The 22000-nt window shown below is 32.9% G+C and overlaps 1 protein-coding gene across 4 annotated transcripts in view; it reads left to right on the top strand.

The window, feature by feature from the left end:
* LOC124355209 (LHFPL tetraspan subfamily member 3 protein) overlaps positions 1-5981 on the top strand; it is a 29524-nt gene extending 23543 nt beyond the window's left edge. Inside the window, exons 2-3 of one of the 4 annotated variants that reach the window (XM_046806224.1) lie at positions 1115-1363; positions 5020-5981. In XM_046806224.1, the coding sequence (XP_046662180.1) occupies positions 1115-1363; positions 5020-5120 (350 nt within the window). In that variant the 3' untranslated portion in view covers positions 5121-5981. The other 3 variants (XM_046806223.1, XM_046806221.1, XM_046806225.1) reach the window with 3 other exon arrangements.
* The last annotated feature ends 16019 nt before the right edge of the window (positions 5982-22000 follow it).

Below are 22000 nucleotides of genomic sequence, written 5' to 3' on the forward strand. Positions count from 1 at the left end.
TGTATTGTATTGTATCTCGCTTTTTATTGAAAGAAATACTTATAAATAAGTTATATAATATATGAGAATTGTTTAACTATACTGCACAAGTATATTTGAATGTATTAAATTCATTATACTACTCTTGTAGTAATATCAGATATACTTCTAATTAAAGCATATGTTGATTCTGGGTTAGTTTTTAGAAGGCTTCTAAATTACATACATAGGTATTACAACATTGTAGAGGTTTTATTTTTCATTTGGTTGGTCAAGAACAGAGGATACAATTTGTAAAGTGTGAAATTTTCCAAAATTATACACTTTCGTAACAAAGTCATTTATTTTAATGTGGTAATATTACTTAATATGAGCTTTATGTAGTATTTATTTGATATTTTGTAATCTGTATGATAGTTATCGGCTTTTTGACCTAGAACACGTTATTGCCCAAGCAGTTCAACAACTCAAATAACATAAGTAGCACTAAAAACTCATTCAGTTTGTTACCAAAACTTTTAAAAAAACATCTGTGGAATCTCGTGGTGTGAAGTAAAAATTTTTTAATTTGATCTTTTGTTTTACATCTATGAAATGTGTCATGATTTACCATATGGAATCATTTAATATTTTATTAAACACATTTTTGTGGTTAACAAAATTCAAAAATCATGAATTTAGTGAAAATTACACATTTATAATGAGTATTGTATTTGAATTTTGTTGTAACCAAACTTTAATTCATTTTAGCATTTAGCAATTTACTAACTGTAAACCTGGTTTTAAAACATTTTCAAATTCAATCCATCTCTATAAATAGAGCCAGAGTTTCATAATAGTTGTTGATGGCCACATTACTTCCTATAAATTGATTTTAAGATGGGTGTGCATTTTTCAACAAAGAGTTTTGGACTCAGTGGTCATGATCACAGTTGTAAGGAAACTTTCCAACAATGCTCTAAGATTATGACATCTGGCAGATTTCTATGAAATACAACTATCCGACTAAATATATTTCCCAGAAGTCAAATATGGTTACAATATATTCTTTACAATCATCATCTAATAGTCTCTAAAAGTAATATCAGTGGTCCCAAACCTACACTCCTAAGACAGTCCCAACTGTGTGTTACAGCTGTGTGTATGCTCGGGGCAGCGGCAGTGTTTCCTCTGTCTTGGTCCAGCCCAGATGTCCTGCGCACCTGTGGACAGACAGCAGGCCATTACGCGCTAGGAGATTGCTCGCTGCGCTGGGCCTACCTCCTGGCAGTCATAGGTTGTCTGGACGCAGTAATCCTAGCAACCCTTGCCTTCATCTTGGCCACCAGACATGTCAAGTTGCAGCCAGAACCCACCTATGGCCTCAACGGTAGCCTCTATAAAGGTAGCTTGGATACATATGAATATTTTGTTTTTCTTACGACCCTTTTCTCAATTTGTAAACATGTGTTCAACATAACATTCGTTGCAATAGATTTATAATAAATAAATAAGAATAAAAGCAAATATTGAGACAATGATTACTTTAATATTTGTCTACCGGCTATAATTGTTGGTTGTTCCCATTGACCAATTAATTACAGTTTGTATAAAAATCTAACAATTGTAACGGAAATTATACAAATTTTTTCTGAGTAACGAAGCAATTTCATTTTAAAGTTATATTATGTTGATTTTTTATGTTTGTGATATAGTAATATCAATTTTTACCAGCAATTCAGTGTGTTTTAGTCTCTAGAAAATGATGTTTAGAAGAGAAAGGTTGTGGCTTCTGTTCTGTTTTGTTTTTTTCTTTTTAGGCATATAGCTATTGGGGGTTAATGCTACACCTTTTTCATGTTACACCATGAGGAGGAATAGTAGGCACCATCTCAGTCATGTCATCTTGGAAGAAGGGGAGACAAGCTATTTTTAGGCCTCATTCAGGCAGGAGACCCTACGCTCTCATTTTTGGACTTACAAAAACCTTTAACACAAAGGAACCCCACCTCCTTAGTCAACAATCCTCCGCAGTGTATTAAACATAATGATCAACCTTTTTCCTCAATATCTCAACATTTGGACATTTGGTGCTTTTAAATTTGCCATTCTTGGACATCCAGGATCCAAATTTGACACTTTGGTTTTTTTCTGTACCGAGCATAGGATCAACTTGAAAGAATAACCAGTTAGAAATCTATTTTTTCGGACTATGTTGTAGCTTCCTTTTTTTGTATTTTCTTTAGCTAAAGCAGCTTCAGAGTTACCTTGAAAGCTTGAATATTTTGTGGAACTAACTAAATTATTTGAAGTTCTTCAGATGAGGTGATAATACGAGTTCTATACAATAATTACCTTTCAACTGCAATAACTCGCCGGAATTGCTGCAACTTCACTTACATGGGTGTGAAAGTTTCTGTGTAGGTGTACACTCATCAGACTCTCCCACATTGCCTGTCTACTTTTTCTTTGCAACTGTCATTTGGTAAACATTCTACTGAATTAAACTAATCAACATTGATTAACATTAAAAAATTATCTAACAAGATCTTGTTTCTTGTTTTCATCTGAATAGTTCAGTGCCATTTTTCTTTAATATTAATTACTAATAATCTTAGAAACAGATTTGAATAGTCAACTTGGTCTGTATTGGTCAGAGAAGGGAAGGGTATGATAAACGATGTAAACTTACTTTTAGTACCAAACTTTCTCTAGTCATCTCGTAAAATATTGTCCAATCTGACACACAATGGTGAATCTTTATACAGCCCTTCACTTGGTTGATAGCTCATTGTTCCAAATGCATTCAAATTGACTATAGTGACTTAAAAATTACAGCAATGAGAAGCAACGGATTTTTTATTTGTCAATCTTCTTAATACATTTTAAGATTTTTTGAAGCAAAAAATTATTTTCTGTTATGCTGATATTACCAAACACCCTGGATTGAGTGGTCTAGCCTACTTGCTCCATTGTAACTGTCACTGTCCACTTGTGACACAATTCAGCTACAAGAAGGCTACGTATTTGTTGAGATGAGATTCAATTACAATACTCTCATATTCCTTTACATTGTGGGCTGTTTCTTGAAAATATCAACACTACTAAGTCCGGTATGATCAGTTCAATAACGTAGCCAGATAAAAATGTTGAGGGATCAAGACAGCTGATATTTTTTCGTAGTGGACAGTGAGTTAGACCCCTTTTGTTCCTTAAAAAGTTCTTGACTCAGTTCTTCTTTATTGAGAACGATCTTTCAGCTGTACATGTCAGTAATACTGAATTATTTAAATAATAATAATAATCGTTTACTAAACAATTTATTGAAAAAATTTAAAATTCCGAGAGTCCGGAGGCTCTTGAACTCCCTTGTTGGCTATTTCCTTGGATCGGTTTAACTGAAGTATTTTATTTTGATTTAAGAAAAAGTGATCATAAAGATATGGCTAATACAATTAGCTATACAATTAAGTGGGTGGAAAAATCCAGTAAAATATAGGTCCCTTAGTTAATTACTGAGCTATTTTAATTAATTATCCTTTCTAAGGACTTGTCTGATTCAGATATAAACAAGACTACATATGGCACTACATTCAGTCTGCATTCACTTGTGACTAGAAGTCCAGTGTCATAAACGAATACATAAAAAAACAAAGCAAAATAGACGGGTGAGTACATTTACAATTCACCACTGAGTCCAAACTTGCCAAATGGTTAGCCTTTTCATTCCTTGCAAGTTTCTTACATAATCTGAAACCCAACAGTGACTCTTGCTGGCACCTTAGAGAGATGGTATGGAAATAAATGATACCATTTAATTGATTACACTTGCTCTTCTCGAATATTTCTGTCTGCAAGTTACTATTGTGTTTATTTGTGGTATGTATATTAGAACTCCAAGATCTTTCAGGTCTTAGCCATTAATAGATATGCAATGTCATAAGCTTCTTATATGATTTGAATGTAGTCTACACCCTGCTAAGAGTCTGAAAAAATCCCATTAGCGAACATACAATGTTCATAAAAGTTCAAGTTTGACCAAAATTGTTCAAAATGTATTTCAATATTATATTTTACTGTATTTGTAAATGGTTCTTAAGCTGAATTACCACAATTATAACTTATTTGGTTTCCATCAGTATAATAATAATAATAATTACATGAAGGATTTAATACGAAAAAGCATAATTTGTTTCAGAGCAATAGCGATCTTTGGAGTGCATTTAGTAATTAAATTATTTATGTTAAAGATTTTTAATTTATTTTTTAGATTTTGTTGTTATGTTTAATCCAAATTTAAACTCTTAAAAAAATGTTTAAACGTGGCTGAAATTAACTATCAGATCTTTTTAATTGTTTATTAAAAATTTGATAATTTTATTTTTTAATTTTTAAAAAAGGAACTTTTTTAACATAAAATTATTTTAAATAATGGTTTGTAATTTTAATCTATTAACAATGTAAACCTCTGCCAGGCTATGATAGAAAAATGTTTCTTGATGTTTGAGAATTTTAAATTTTTATGTATAGTGTTAAATAGGTACCAATATAGCTTGGAACACCGGCATCATACCAAATTTGCCAGCAAAGAAGCACTAACTTTTAACCGGAATTAATTTGTACAAAAAGTTCAAACAATCAATTATGTATTCTTGGTTTGTTTATCCTACTGTGTAAAAATTATATATGACTATTATGTTTTTGCAGGGGAAGTGAACAGAGGCTTCATGGGAGATGCTCACTCAGTGGCTGGCTCACGCAAGTCACTCAACTTACACCCAGTGCTGCTGTGTAAAGGTTATATATGACTATTATTTTATTGCAGGGGAAGTGAACGGAGGCTTCATGGGAGATGCTCACTCAGTGGCTGGCTCACGCAAGTCGCTCAACTTACACCCAGTGCTGCTGTATAAAGGTTATATATGACTATTATTTTATTGCAGGGGAAGTGAACGGAGGCTTCATGGGAGACGCTCACTCAGTGGCTGGCTCACGCAAGTCACTCAACTTACACCCAGTGCTGCTGTGTAAAGGTTATATATGACTTTTATTTTATTGCAGGGGAAGTGAACGGAGGCTTCATGGGAGATGCTCACTCAGTGGCTGGCTCACGCAAGTCACTCAACTTACACCCAGTGCTGCTGTGTAAAGGTTATATATGACTATTATTTTATTGCAGGGGAAGTGAACGGAGGCTTCATGGGAGACGCTCACTCAGTGGCTGGCTCACGCAAGTCACTCAACTTACACCCAGTGCTGCTGATGCCACAACCGGGAGACGCTGACCGCTACTCTGAGTTCTCAAACCGTACAGGGCGTTCCAAAGCTTCTGCGTTCCGCCCAGAGTATGGAGCCTCCATGCACAACTTCCAGCTGTAACACCCCGACTACCTAACCCATTATTTATCAAAACCTTTTGTAAATGTTGTAATCAAAACATGTTTTTGTAAACTTGTAAAACATGCCAAATCCTTATTATTATTTAAATTGAAATTAAGCAATTTGGTTAATTTTTAAACATAACTATAAATTAATCTCCACTTAACAGTAAGAAATAGAAAGAATTTTACTTATATGAAATGACAATTACGATCTGAAATCTAATAAAGACCATTACTAATTTAAGTCCCACAATAATTTACCTAAATCGTATTATGTAAATCCTGTAAATATTTTATCCAATTTAATCAATGGGTAGAGATTTTTATACAAAAATAGAACAAACCGATATAAAATCCTATAATGTATGATAATTCCTAGGAATTTTCTTTAAAAATATATTTTCTAACAATATACTCTATATTGTATATAGTATTGTAAGCATCCAAGATCAAAAAGTACTGTATATAAGAATTGCTGCACCTATAAATTTACTATTTATACGTCAAGCTTATTTTTAGTTTATAATTTATATAATGAACAAAGAATATATGTTTTTAAAATGTACAGTATAAAAGTGTTATTGCTTAGTTTTAATGCTGTGTGAATGTATAATAAAAAATGTATAATAAATATTTAAAGTATTCTGTGTTAATGTTTATTCTTAATGTCTATGTTAATTCTTAGGACTAATGTTTTAAAAAATAGGATAAAAACATAAGATACAAGATAAATAAGATAAGATAAATATAAGAATGTCCTATAAATGAATTGGTTTAGGTTCTCAATTATAGGTGGCTGTTAAAGTGACTGGTGAAAGGGGGCAAAGAGGTATCATCAGTTCCTGGTAGGTCATCAGTGGCGGAACCAACAGAAGGTTCATGGGGGCCAAGGCCCCCTCCAAGATTTTGGACAAAGATGCTTTTATGAAAATATTACTTACTCTTGTATTGTTATCATAAATATAAAATAAACTTAACTTAAAATGAACTAAACTTTGAGTGTGAATACATTTTTTCTAAACATTTCAGCTTCTCTGTATAGATTTACTAAAATAATGGTATACTAAAATCAAAATGGCTTCTTTCAAAAATCATTTCTGGATCCTCCCTTGACTGATGTACCTTGGAGATCTGTTAGGATATGGTAATGGTCTGAGTATCAGCGAAGCCTATCACTCAGGGATCTGGTAAAATTTATCATCTCTCTGTTTGTTTATTTCTCTGTCCGGATATCTCAAAAACTAATTGAGATACATAAATAATGATAAATACTGGCACGAAACGAAGTTAATCTGATGGTGCCTTTAACTTCCTTTTAAAACCAGTGCATGTCAATTGTTTGCTACATAGGAGGTCATTGTATGAGTACAACGTAGGTCTTGCCAAATTCGATATGAACCCTAGAAAAATGAAGCATGTTGTCCTGGCGTGTAGAACGCTCCCTGACTTCATCCCAGAATACAAGTCATTTATACAGGTATTTAGGCTCTTTAACTGTCAAAGTTTTATGAGTCATGCAGCATGTCAAAAATCGCTATTACATGAACATTAAGAACAGTGATTTTGTCAATTTTTACAATAGAATATAATGTAAGATATGCATATAGAGAGAGTTTATACATCTTTCTTGAATTCTTCTATGTTGTAAATTGTTTCCTTAAGAAGGAAATTTTTTTAGCGGTTTCTTTAGTGCGTTTCCAGTTAGATTTTGTAAGTTCTCCGGTAGTATATTTCTAAATTTTGCTTCCTGCATAGGATGGCTTTTTCTCAAAAAGAGTTGTTCGGTGCTGGGGCAGTATATATCTAGAGGCATGGCATGTGTGGTAGTTGTAGACATCTTCAAGGGTTTGCAGATTGAGTCATGTAAGATAGATTCATAAATAAAGAGGTGGTACAGTAAGAATCCCCAGAGCTTTGAATGCTTCCCTGCAGCTTTGTTGATGCTCAAGATTGGCAAGGGATCTAATTGTTTTTTTTTTTTTTTTTTTTTTTTTTTTTTTTTTTTTTTTTTTTTTTTTTTTTTTTTTTTTTTTTTTGCAGTATTAGAATCTTATTCAGATGTCTGTCAGTGCTCTGCACATAGCATCCATCAGTAAAATGTGTTTTTTTTTAATACAATAGATATGTCGTCAATGCTGACGTCTTTATATGTGATCTTATTCAGAGCAGACTTTACTATGTCCTCACTGACTTCTGTTAAAGTCAAATGTATATTGTCATTAGCTCTTTTATTTTGGAAATAGCAGATAAAAGTCTCTTCATCAATATTGTAGATTGATTCCATTCAAGCCAAATATTAATATTAATAATTTCTAATATCTCCTTATCCAATGTACTATTTTTTCCACCCACTATACTACTTTGTTTTAAATAATTCCAAAACCTTTTTGAATCTTTACATGCAGTCAATGTATTAGCAATATATATATATATACTACTGATTGATTAAGCTCTCTATTATTAGAGCTGGGACCATTAAGTCTTTTCTAACACTCAACCTGTGTTAACAAATATAAGCACAATATTATTTGTAATTAAAAAACAATTGATAATAAATAGCATACACAAATAAACAAAGAGAAATTAATATAGTTAAAACAAAACTAAAATTAAACTTAAAAATATTATAACTGCTTTGACTAAAGGATGTACAGAAATAATATAAATTAATAAATAAAACTAAAAGTTACAGTTTCTGTGTACATTAAAATGATCAAATATTACACTTGCTTACTTTTCAAAAAATAACAATAATACCACTCCTAATATACATAAAAATAGCATAATATGAAAACAGTTACATACAAAATATAACATTTTTCTAGATGAATATAAACAGATTTCAAAACCTTGAATCAAAGGAGAAGAGAAGCCAGAATTGTACATTCATTCCTCCTGCCAGTAACCAAATCTAGTTACTACCGGACCTCAAGACCGCGGACATCCGCTGCAAGAAGTAAGTCTTAACAGCCAAGACTACATACAATATGCAGTTATGATACATGACTTCTTGAATACTGCTCTCTTCTATGGTGAGGAATTTTCAGCATAAAGAAACCAATGCGGGTGTTTTGTGTGCCTTCTCCAACAACAATAATATCATATGTTATTTGCAGTAACGCTGTTTCCGTACTGTGATACTGTCTAAATCCAGACTGATGAGTGACGAGAATATTCTATGATTCAAGAAACTGAGATACTATACATTCAAGACCCTTGGACAAAGCAGGCAGAATATTAATGGGTCTGTAGTTGTTGAAGCGGGTGATGGGATCTTGTTTAGGAGACGGATTAAAGCAATCTTCCATTATTGGTGGAAAATATCAGCTCTTAAGGATTAATTGAAAATTAATGTAACTGATGTAAGAATAGATCAAACCTTTGGTCTTTATATTACTTTATTCAGCCTATTTCTTAAATTTTTATACAAACTCTATCTTCCTGCAGCGTTGTCTTCCAAAATGTTCTGCTCTTTTAGTTTTGACATTTTTATATAAAATCTGCTATCTATACCTGTATAAGATAAAATTGGTTAAGGAATTTTCAAAAACTATTTTAACAGAGTTGAATTTTGTACGATGGTACGTGCAAGCATCAAACTTATTAGCAAGAAAAAGAGCTCTTTTGATTTAGGTTATGATTTCATCAAATACATGCTGTGATGCAAACATGATTATTTGGTTTTGGGTTTTAGGAGATAAATTCTTATATTTGCTTTGATCATTTCCTAAATTAATTTTTAGAAGAGAATTTTATGTTGACAACAAAATCAATATTTTTTTTATTTTGATATCTATTAAACAATAAATCAATAATGATTAAAAAAGTTTCAAAATCTACAATCCATGGTTTGAATATTTTTATTATGATGCCTTCCGAATTGTAGGTTACAAGTGACTATAGTACTGTACAGCCAAAAGTCTTTTATGAATTTCACGCCATTCATTTTCATATTTTTGGATAAGCGACTTTGCATCTTATCTCTTGATAATGCAAAATTGTTTAATTGAATAAAAGATGATTCTGCCCTTTAATTAATTTCCTTTGCCAATCATGTATTAAACGTTTACACCAACTATCTTTAGATTTAGGATCAGTTCTATCTGCAAACAACCAACGAGTTCACAGTAAACCCCATTTAATAAAAGCAAAACCTTTTTTGTCTTTGATCTTTGTTGTAATAACAAACACTGTCAAAAGATCTTTGTCTTCTTGGGTCTCTAGGAAAGGGTCCTTTGGGTCTTCATAGTTCAGAACTCTGGGGGCTACTCTGTCTTTACCGTACAGCCTAATCTCAATGTCAGTTTTAAACAAGTCTGATACTTTTGTACGTTATTGAGTGATTTAATTTTGTCAGTATCAAACACATTGTTTTAATCAAGGTCCACAATACATATTTATCATAACGTATAGACTCATCTCTGGTATGTTATTTTTGAGTGCATACAACAACACAAAACACACACACACACACACACACACACACATATATATATATATATATATAAACCCATGCATGTATTTGACAATTCATTGAACAATTTGTCTTTTTTAGTTTTACAGATATTATTGCTGAAACAAGTAATGAGGTTACGGTCTTATTTGAATCTAGAAAGTCTATTTCAGTAAGTGTATTGAATTCTTTCTCTGAGATATATATATATATATATATATATATATATAATTCAAATCAATTTAAAGTTAAATCTCTGATCCCATAATTTTGTAATTCTGTAGGGAGAATCAGGATGTTACACTAACAAATGTCTTGTTTAAATTGAGAATAGTTATACTCATAGGAATAGTTTTTTGTTCAAGTCTCACTTTGATTGTTGAAATATTTAAAATACCTAAGAATGATCCATTTTTTTAACCAAATTAGTTCCCATTCATTACATCGTATTTTAATAAAAATTTTTGAATTAATTGAGATTATGTTTTCAAAAGCCTTGGATGATTAAAGCAATAGGACTGTTATTTTCTACTAGTTCAGAATTTCCTTATTTAAATAATAGTTATATTGTACTTTTGCAATCTCCATATTATGTTGAAAATTTCTCTTTTTAATTGAAAAAGTAAAGGTATAGGATGCTTGTTCTTCAAGTATTCAGTAGGCCTAGACCTCACTATCTGTTAAGAATCATTCAGATTGGTAGTGTACCAGTTGGTGTAAACAAATAGGTCTCCTGCATACTTTTGAAGTTTATGTGAGATGCATGACAAACATAGTACATACATGTCATATGTTTTAAAATGATACAATTTTCACTGAATCCTTTTATTTTTATTTTTACTTGTGACCGTACAAAAACTTTATTTACAAAATATGTGTGGAGAAGTTATAAGATTATTTCATTTTATTAATGTTTACGATTAATATTCAGCATATTGGTACACACTTGTTATAATTTATACAATAGATAATTATTTCTGAGAATCAGTTTGTACTATAAGAAAGAACACAGTACTTATATTTCAAATGAGTACTTTATTGAAAACGATTTCTAGCTGAGCATTTAGATTCAGGTTTATCAAAGGTATCAGAGTACAATGTTGGAAAATGAGTGTTCTATTCAATATACAGTACAATAAAGTGTAGATTTTAACAATTTAAAAACTGTATTGTTTTCGTTAATTTCGTTTCATTAAAGCTCAAAAAATAATTAAATCTACACGTCAGAATCGTTTGATAATAGAGAAAAAAAACTTTGCCTCTGGTTTAATAAAATACAAACTCGTATGTTCACCAAGCGCCTGCATAAGTAAATATACTATATACGCATTACAGTTATGCCCATAGCATATCAACAAAATGAAGGCGTTTATCGTTTACTAGAATACATCCACATCTGTATGTTTTGAACGCAGTGAGTAAATATTATACGCTTTTGTAATTCGCCATTATTATAATGTAGCTTTTTAATTACTTACTTTTCACATTAATCTTTCTAAAAATGCAAATGGTGAAATGAATATATGAGTATGAAATAGGACTGTGTTCCACTGACAGGTCATGTGTACATGATTTAATAAACAGGTACACCTGTCTGTTCTAACCGAATTCAGATTTTAATTCATAAATAAGTTTAATTTACTTTAGATATTTTTATACATAGATCAAACAAAAATTATTTTAATTGTGTGTGAGATAAATAAAAAGAAATGTAAGCCACGAAGAGGTCTTATGAAATACTACAAAACAAATCACTTTAATTTCATCACATTCCATAGTTTATTTATTCCAACGTATGTTCAGAATGTTGAAGATCTCATATGAACCGTACTTACAATATATTACATCAGTACAGCAATACCTTACAACCTACGTCTGGTTTTAAATCTCTGGGGCACACCTAACTAACTTTTCCGATGTTTCATTAATCATAGTCATATACAATCATATTTTTACTTTATTTACATGCTTTAGTACAACTAATTAAATAATTAAAGAAATTCAATATATTAGATTCAGTATATTTTAGGAATATCTTCTTCAGTTTAGACTTGAACTTCAGAAGAACTATAACAAAATACGTGTCCAAGCCCTAAGAATAAAATAAGAAATTAAATGGCTAAACGTTTATTATGCCACACAAATGAATAATCATTAGTCATAAGTGGCATTATCAAGCACTAATGAATGTCAAACATAAATTACAATATAATTATAAATAAAATCAACATGGATTTAAACTACAATAAACTCATAACATACAAAGACAAAAATAATAAGTAATATAATCTTTCAACTATAACAATAAATCAATTTTAAAGATTTGATGCAAAAGAATGTTAGCTTAATATCTGATAGTGAGTTGTGAAAAACATATAATAGCATCAACTGCTAATACTCACGCATAGATTAAATTAGGTTTTGCAATTCAACATTATATTGCCTTTTAAATCATTCCAATGAAACTATTAGATCAGGAGATATATAAATTTAGTTTAGTTTTCGTATTATAGAAAATGTGAATCTTACCTAAACGAAATTTTAATTGTATTGTGACCTAATAAATTTAGAAATAATTAAACCGTGGTGCGTGATCTTAATAATGATGCTGAAAAACAAATATGTATACATAGCAGCGAATTTGTGTCTGTACAACCGTAACCTACTTTTAGTTATACAGTTAGGAGCTATAACAACAACGGACTATTCTACGGACAGATACAAACGGTTTTTCATACAAATAGAACCATTGATAACTATAAATATAATTAAGGTCCATATAAATAACTGTAAAAAACGTTATAGGAAACATCCACATGGCATCAACAGCTAAGACATTTTGATTTTTCAAAATTGTAAGGCATTTTACTATATCCACATAAATATTACAAACAAAATTTTAAGACAGATCAAGTGGAAAGGTCAATGAAAAGAACAAGTTAGAAAGCGTCAACAAAACGATTTCATGCAAAACAGAGAGGTTATAATCAGTGTTGACGAATTCGTTTAAATGATTTTCAACCAATTAGGCACAAGTAACTGTATTTCGATTTCGATTTCAGTTTAAGAACCAAATAAATAAATATTATCGTAAACTTTACAGAAACAGTGGAGCTTGATTGTTGTTCCTTTATTAGCGACTTTACGAGCGGCGTTTCTTTAAAAACGCAATCTTAAATACTACAAGGTACAATGTAAAGCAGCAATTTATTGATCCTTTCATTTCAGCAGCGGACGTTTCTTTGGCGGTACAAAAACATATAACAGGCGGTTCAGACGGAAGGAGTAAACGTGAACGAATGACATCCAAACGGCGAGGAGTGTGAACTAATTGTAAGTGTATAACATGTGGTTAGCTAATGTTTATGTCAGTGCTACAACGCTGGTTACGGCCGACATAACGACATCGTAACAACTGATGCAGACTGTTTAGTCTTTGCCTTTTTTCCGGTATCTCCCATCGAAATTGTACATTGAAGACGACGCCCTTTTTTGTCTGGTAGGTAGTACTTCACGCAAGCGGTTAAACAGCATGTTCCCTCATGTTGAGTTATCTCACCAGGCACCTCGTCTGCCAAGATTGAAAAATCGTTCGACTCAAAGTAACCACCAAACCTGATCACAATAATTACTATTTTGTGCTGTTTCGGTGAGTTTGAATGGAAATCTTCACACAAACGTTTTGCAAATAATACAGCTTACTCACTTCCTATATGGATTCAAACTTCTAACGTAGTTTGGGAAATTCTATGGTTATACAACGTAGGAGTACGCTACACTGTGTCGCGTAACAATCTTTCCTGAGGTTCCATGCAAAATTACTCATGTTACAATGTCATTTTTACAATAGTACTTAGTCTGTTTACAAACTTATTTATATTGCGATTTACTCTTTACCATTATGCCTATCCCAAATGCCAACGTAAAAATGTTATATAACACTCAGCCAAATTCAATGGAGTGAAGTGCAGCATCATCGAACTCGATATTGTTTATATAATAATGAAGAGGGAGAGAGAGGGATAAATTATTTTTTAAGCTTCTCGAATGATAACCTTCGCTAACGCTAAGTTAATTAGTCTATCCAATACTTGTTACATTGATGATCAAAAGCTCTCAGCTGTTTGATTTTTTGTTCCTTGTTAGAAGGATTTGTTACTGATGGTTTACCGTAATTGTTTCTACAAATGGAAAGTCTCCCTTTATACAATTTTGTATGAGGAAATATGAACAAGAAAATTCATTCAGGTATATTAGTGGATGATGTACGCTTAGATGAGACAAGCTCCATTAAGTTTTGGAGAACCATATTATCGTAGGGTGACTAGGGATGATCATATTGTCACCGTCTGGGATAGAGCTTTCACAATGTATAGGTTTTACCCTTGATTGTATTTGTTACACAATCAAAACTTTACCTAAAATAACAAGACCTTAAAACTTCTTTATATATCTTAAAAATGGCCTATTAGGATTTGGCAAACTCTCGATACATTTTTCACTTGGCGTGACACTACGGGGATATTTGCCAAACACTTACGACTGAACAAAGTGTTTTGACTCCCAGAAAGGCAATTGAAATGAAATTGAAGTTACATTTTTTGTTTGAAGTTTGTTTTTGACAATGGAAGGATTGTGAAGGAAACAGGATTTTCCGGACATTTGCCATCGTTCAGTGACAAATATCGTTGTAAAAAAATCAGTAACACTACGATACGAGATCTACAATTTGATCTCTTCTTCAGATATTCAGGTATTATTTAATTAACCTTTAAATAATAAATTCACTAATGGCATTAATTAATTTACGATGGCAAATGTCCGAAAAATCTTGAAGTTAAGGTTTAGACTTCTGACTTTAGCTTGGCTTCATGTCACGGAGATATTTAAAAAATGCTGGTCATGGTTTGTTTTTGTACGTGGTAGAGGCATCCACCAGTATGAAGCAACTTCCGAGTCCAACAGCACAGAACGGCAGAACTTGCGCATCTGTTGTCTGAAGTCGTTGTAAGACATCTTATTTTAAAAAAAACTTCCTTGAATACATTAAAAAATTCCAATAAACTTCTAGCTCGATTGAAGCGCCACCTGGTGGCGAGTGAGTAGTATCCGGTTGATGAGTTCATGGAAAGTTTGTTGGGAAAACTGTTTGGAGAATTCCGGATCTGGTGTCGTGCGTAAGTGGTTGATTGTATGTATGTGTGATACTGCATGTAAGAGTGAGTGCCTATAACTGATTAGATTACGACATCAACTTGAGCCGATGACAGCGTTGCGAGACAATATAATATTGTCCAAATGCAATAAGTATCATTATTAGCGAGCGTTAATGTCATCTTAACACCTATATATTGACAGATGTTTGACAAATTTGTTAAAGTTACCCATCGAATGGGCAAGCACACGCCCTTGCCAGCTCTTATCAAGCGATAAAGATTTTTTGATAAGTTACTTTTAAGTACCTAATCATTAATAATCAATGAATATGTCACAACAGACATGACGTTTTGAATTAAATTACAATTTTACTTTGTATGTTTAACGCAAAATGTTAGAGTTTGAACTGGAAGCTGGCAAATTGATTTTGTTAATTTTTTGCAGATATGACTGAAGAAATGAAGTAACTTAAAGGTTATGCGATCCTTTCTTTTTTTAGGTGCATTGGAAGGCGTACTTTAATGCCAGTTCCACAGATGCGCATGCGTGAATGAAGGCGATAATAATAGTCTTCAAACCACCTTCTGTATGTGGTAAACTGCAAGAAGAACCTACTGCTGCCCATGTTATGGTCGCTCACATTCACCCTTTTCTAAAAAAAGAACCATATTATAAGTACCGTTACTCGTAGGATTTTTTAATTAGTGCCTCCCTTCCGCTCCCCAAACCCTCTTCTTCATCATAAGCCCATCGCCTGTTCCACCTGTTGAGGGTTGTTTCACGCAATCTACCCCCGCCAACCCCTTTCGGCGCAATCACAGGAGTAATCTGTCCTATCAGAAGGACACGCCAACGGCAACCAATTTCCGACCCCAACATTCACGTGTGTGACTCTCATATTCACATATATCAATTATTCACCGTTGACCTCTGATTTCGTTCCATCCGAAAATGTTTTGCCTGAACATGCCTGTAAATTGTGAAAATTAATTTTCGTATGGTTTATTATTACAGATTAGTGGATGCTAATCATTGGTTTGGTATTGTTCACTGATACTCCGAGAGACCATTTACACACGCACTTCAACATAACTAAAATAATTTTAAAAATTGCTTCAACCTAAAAGGAATTAATCGTAGATAACCTACTTTTAAAATCAGGTGTTCTAAATATAATGTGAATCTGTTTTCCTTTTTTTAAATTTTATTCCTTTGTTGAATTTAAAAATGTTTTACATAACTGCTGATGGAACATTTGTTGTTTATGATATCCATTCGTTTTTTACTATTGGAATAATTGGTGAATTTCTACTTTTTCCAAATATATTATAGAAATCCAATACCATAAGTCCTGTCGCTTAAAAAAGCTACGGACTTCGATTTTGGAGTTCCACTTCGTGTTCTAAAATAGTTTAAGTGTTACTGAGCTCGTTTGAGCTACTCAATTAAATATATGGAGTGTTGCAAAGAAATTGCGAGCGAAGCAGCAGGTAAGTAATTTATAAATACACTATACCAAAATAAAAATAATCAAATCACCAAAAGTGCACTCGTTTTTTGGTTGGAATACCTTTCAATTTATAAAAAAATTTGCTCTCAGTCCTTTAAGATGCCAACTAAGAAGACAGTAAAATTATAAAGACCTTTTTTATTACTGTACGAGGAGTCGTAGGAATTTTAAATTTGGGACGTCTAAAATCAAGCTTCCACCCCCCCCCTCCCTTCCAAAAAAACTTTTAAGGATAAGACGATGAACTTTTTCCATTATTTACATGAAAGATGATTGAAGGGAGAAACATGGTTTTTATTTATACAATTTTTTAATTCTTTAATAAATAATTATGAAATACACGTAATTTTTTAAGTTTTAATTTTAATGTTTTTAGTACCTATTTAATATTTTAAAAGTGACTTGCAATTTCCTAAATCGTAAGTGGATTAAAATCTGGCACTCCCCTGAAGCTATAAGTCACATACGTATTGAAAAAATTTAATATTTTTTATCTTCAGCTGTTTTTATTTCAAAATTTGCCACATAATTTTAAATGCCTATAATTTATTATGGTTGAGTAGAATATAAGAGTAATTGCTTATGATGTAACGTCAGGTGAATAATTTCCCAGCTAGAGTTTCTATCTAAGTAATAACGGTCGTTGTGTCGTTACTCTGTTGTAAAGTGAAGTATTTAAGAAATATTTATGTATTTTAAGAATTAAAACTGGCATTGTGTACTTAAAATACCAGTCGAAATAATTTTGACTCTGCTGAATTCACTAATAATGCAGTATTGAACTTGATACAATATACACAGCAATAATATAATAATATCTGAAATCGATGTTTCAGCGTAATACAGGCTATGACCTCTACTTAGTACTTTATTGTAGAATTTATTACTTTACTTCGAGTAAGGACATATTCTGCAAATCCAAAATTTTTCATATATACTAATGTTTAACCCCCAAAAGGGTTCAATTTTAGCTGGTTTATACCTTCCAGTTGGGTTCAGCAAAAACCTGTGTCTTTTAAATCTGGACACCTTTATGGATGTTTAGGAGTGGCACATCACTAACCGCAAACGTCGAGATTCTGAGGCGCAAGGGTAATTCTGTAGGTCTAGTCTACTGCGAGAGATAACTGTTGGAGTTGGTGTGGTTTGTTCCCTAAGAGTCAAAGGTTCTTGCCAGCCTAGATATAAGGTGTGCCACTCTCTACCTGCTTTACTGGAGATGCTGGTTCAGAGCTGGCTTCTGCTTCTTCCCAGTGGACATGACTTGAGATTAGTGCCCTAAACTTTTCTTCATGAATTTGGACATGAGGCGTTCCATTCTCTCAACCTTAAATACAAAATATCCTGTCACTCCGGAAGCAGCGCAAAGGTCCTTTAGACTAGGTACAATTTTCTAGACTGCTTGTCCTAAGAGAACAAAAATACTAATTTTTAATAAAATTATTTAAAATCATCTACTATAATAGGGGGTTTCAATTTTTCATATTGTAGCCTACTATTATAAGTGTTTTTTTTTCATAAAACAATAAATTAATAAATATTTATTATTGATTCAACTTATTATAAAATATAAAATCCTCTCCATGCAGTTTATAGATTTCATCTTTGTATTGTTTATAAAACGAGGGAGGTACTTATAAATCATTCTAAGTAAAGATTGAACACAAAACCAATCGTTCTCCAATTTATTAAATTTAAATATTATTCAAGAATTGGGAGTAATAACATTATTTAACCTTGAGTTACAATAATCAAGCAGTAATCTGGAGCGCCGACTGAGATAATCTGCATAATAACTTAATAACATAATGATTTATTTTGCACGTATTTTAATAATTTAAAACTTGAAATTAATCATAAGGATGCAATTTCCTCTAAATATATATCTAATGCAGAAATAATCTAATAATTGAGCTATCGTGTTTGCAATGAGTGTAACACTTAAAATTCAGTTTTCTTTTCTCTCATAAATGTTGAAAGATCATGTAATCTGTGTTTGCTGGCACGTGCTGTTAGACTTGCTTTGTCAGTTATTCTAATTAAGGACCAGGACACAAGAGTCAACTAACACAATATTCTAAATCAACCTACGATTTCATGAAACCGTACAGGAATATTCTTGAGAAAGGAATCAATAGTTAGTTGGCCAAATTCTGGTGGGAGGTTTGAATGAGTGGTTAACTATTTAAAATGATCAAAATATGATAGATATTCCTCAGATCATATTTTGCCCCAACACTTAAAAAAGCGATGAAATTATGCATGAAGATTCATTTAGACGACATCGTATTCGATGCTGATTCTTGTCCCTCCATGAGAGTTGTCAGAGCGTTAGTAAAGCCTAACATTCCGCAGAAGAACTCGAGAATGAATAGAACTTCAGATCTGTGATTTTTTGCAAATTTGGCTACAACTCGAAGCTGAAAATTTATTTTTTTCTACGTGTCACTATGCTTGCATGCCTTCTCGAGACCGAAATTAGATATTTGCTTGAAGCTTAAATTTTATGTAGGCAAAATAGAGCTGGATGGTTGTGCAAGTATCTCCATGGGATTTAGTTGAGCATCAGTAACACATAACTGCCCCCAAGATATTTCGAGAACGAATTGAGCTACAGACTTGAAATTTTGCTATCACTATGGAGAGGGTTGGCTAATTCATCTTCTGCTAGGAAGATTGTCAGACGCACCTGTCTGTCAGTTTTCTACAGAACATATGAAGAACAAATTGATCCATAAATTCCATTGAAATTTGGAATGAATCTTCAGCAAAAGATGATACGCGAAGTCATTTTTATACTCTAGATCAGGTCTAAGAGCATGAGCCGACTGTGTAAGATACCCGTCAAATTGGATCTTTGAAGTCTTTCGAAATAATTTTTTTAATCATCGGAGTCCCCTGTGCTGTGGTAGCTCTTCTAAACGTAATGAATCTTCTAGAACTCAGTGCTCGCCGATAGGTCCTCTTCAAAATGTTGAGTCATATAAATTATCCCTATTTACTTATGAAGATTGATATCTGATTTCCTACACACACTCGCTTGCAAAACCTGTCCTGGAGACACCACTACTCCACATCATTTGAATCCCACTAACAGATCCTCAGATTACTCAGACTTGGAAATGAAGTGTGCAGGTGTGCAGTTTTCATAACGGCATTTGGACCATTTTGAGAATATCCTTGGAGTGGTTTCATATCACTCATTAGGTACGTTATATTAATCATAGAAATGTAGTTATTTATTAAATATTGTTTTGATAAGTCTTCCGCTTAGTATCTACTAGTAGATTGCTGTTATATTGTTCATTGGTGTTAGTATTTTCTCTATATACTATACCAAAATATTGTTATTTATTTGACTTAAGATATTTGTAAATGGTTGTTATTTTCTTGTTAGTTCTAGGTGTAACGTTTTATAACAATAATTTATAATACGATATTTCTGATATCTATTCCTATTCGTCTCTTTATAACTGGAATTGTTAATATTACTCTGCATTATGCACTGTTGTAATTGGTATGGTTTATCATTGTACAAGGCGTGTTTATAGTAGATTAAACTTTGTCTAAAATGTAATAGATAATGTGTGTTTGTGTTTACTTCCTGCTTGATAAGGATCATAGTATTTCACAACAGATAAGTTACAAAGTATAGCAGATTATATCCATCCAACTTCTACCGTCTCAATCTGGTTCTGAAGTAGAACATTACAGCTCACAAACAATTCTTTTCTAAAAATGTCGGACCTACACTAGTGTGTTTTTCACACAATGATCTATTAATAAAAAAACTCATTGCACGTAGTGGTAGTTGACCAAGCATGAACTAATACGAGGGTCGTTGATGCTTATTTTTTAATTATTTTTTACTTTTTAACACATACTACTTGTAACCTTATAAGTGTATACATTTCGTCCAATACTATTCTAGCTTGTTAATCCCTTCCGAATAATAGGATTTGTCCAAGTATGGAAAATAGCCATTTGTTTATGCTATTACCTCCTCGTTTGAGTGAAATCTTCTTCCCGCCAGCCATTTCTTCATACTAGGGAACAAATAATTGTCCGGCGGAGCAAAGTATGGTGAATAGGGGAATGTACTCGTAAAACGATGTGGAACCTTAATTCCCTAATAGTTTTACGGCTGCAACTGCTGAGGCATGAACTGGTACATCGTCGTGATGGAAAAGGACTTTTTGTGGACGTCTTTGTTGCAGCTCGGTTTTCAAATGATCTAATAACATTGAATAATACTCACCAGTAATGGTTTTAACCATTTCTAGATAGTCGATGAAGATTATTCCTTGCGTATCCCAAAAGGCGGCTGCCATAACCTTCCCGGCCGAAGGAACAGTCCTCGCCTTTCTTGGTGTAGATTCCCCCTTGGCGACCATTGTTTAGATCGCTCTCAGGTGTAAAGTGGTGTATCCACGCTTCATCATTAGTGACGAAACAACGCTTAAAGTCCTGTAGGCTGTGCTGTAACAGCTATAAACTCTGCTTACAACACTTAACACGATTACGTTTTTGGTCAATCGTGAGCAATCGCGGCACCCGCATTGCGGATAGTTTTCTCAAGCCCGATCACTCGAGATGCTCACAAAACTAGCAATCTCATGTACCTTCACTCTTATATCATCCATATTATGGATTGTTTTCAAAGATATCTGGAGTTATGATAAAGTAATGTTTTTTCAGCACACGAAATTCCTTCTCGCCCATTTTTTAAAAATCGCTTGACTTTATCCATTTTAACGAATATCAAACACAAAAAGACAGACCGATCGGGCTGAAACTTGGTGTGCGTTCTTCCAAGAGATTGTACCAACTGAACATAACCTCAATGTTACACACCCACATACACCTGAACGAACATACGCACCAGTACCATTACCTCTTGTACTTTGCGCGGGCTTACTAAACGATCCTCGTAATCTCCTTCGCCTTATAGACTTAAATTTCTTGGTGATCATTAAATACTTAATGATCATACTTAAATACATAAGTATGATCATTAAACCACTTTCATACTCTCAAGTTTCTCCGGCTAACACATGAAATGACTAAAACTTGTTGGATACGAATGGACATTTTTTCACAAAGATAAAGTGATTCATTAAGTACCATTTATCATTTCATAGTATTCGGATGTAACTTTTCTTGATTTATCTACACTTTATAGCTGGCAATTATCGCAGCAAGCATAAGCTGGTACTCGTCCGCCACCAGTCGTGAAATGAACAAAATCTCCAAAAATTTAAAAGCACCTTTAGGGGGAAAACAATGTTTCATCCCAGTCGACAAACATTGAAATCCAAGGAACATTTATCCCTGCAACAGTCTGAGACCGTGTCCCCTCCTAAGCTGTAATTGCGGTCGTTTCCATTAAACCCTAAGGGTTATTTTAGGACCAATTTCGTGGAAATTTCAGGCATTTCCCACTATAAAAGTGTCACTCAATTTAATGGGCCTACCCTACGTTGGTGGTCGGGGGTTACACCAATTAACGCCACCACCGCTAGTTTTACAGCACACCCTGTA

This window comes from Homalodisca vitripennis, chromosome 2, assembly GCF_021130785.1.
Source record: "Homalodisca vitripennis isolate AUS2020 chromosome 2, UT_GWSS_2.1, whole genome shotgun sequence".
NCBI classification, from domain to species: Eukaryota; Metazoa; Arthropoda; class Insecta; order Hemiptera; family Cicadellidae; genus Homalodisca; species Homalodisca vitripennis.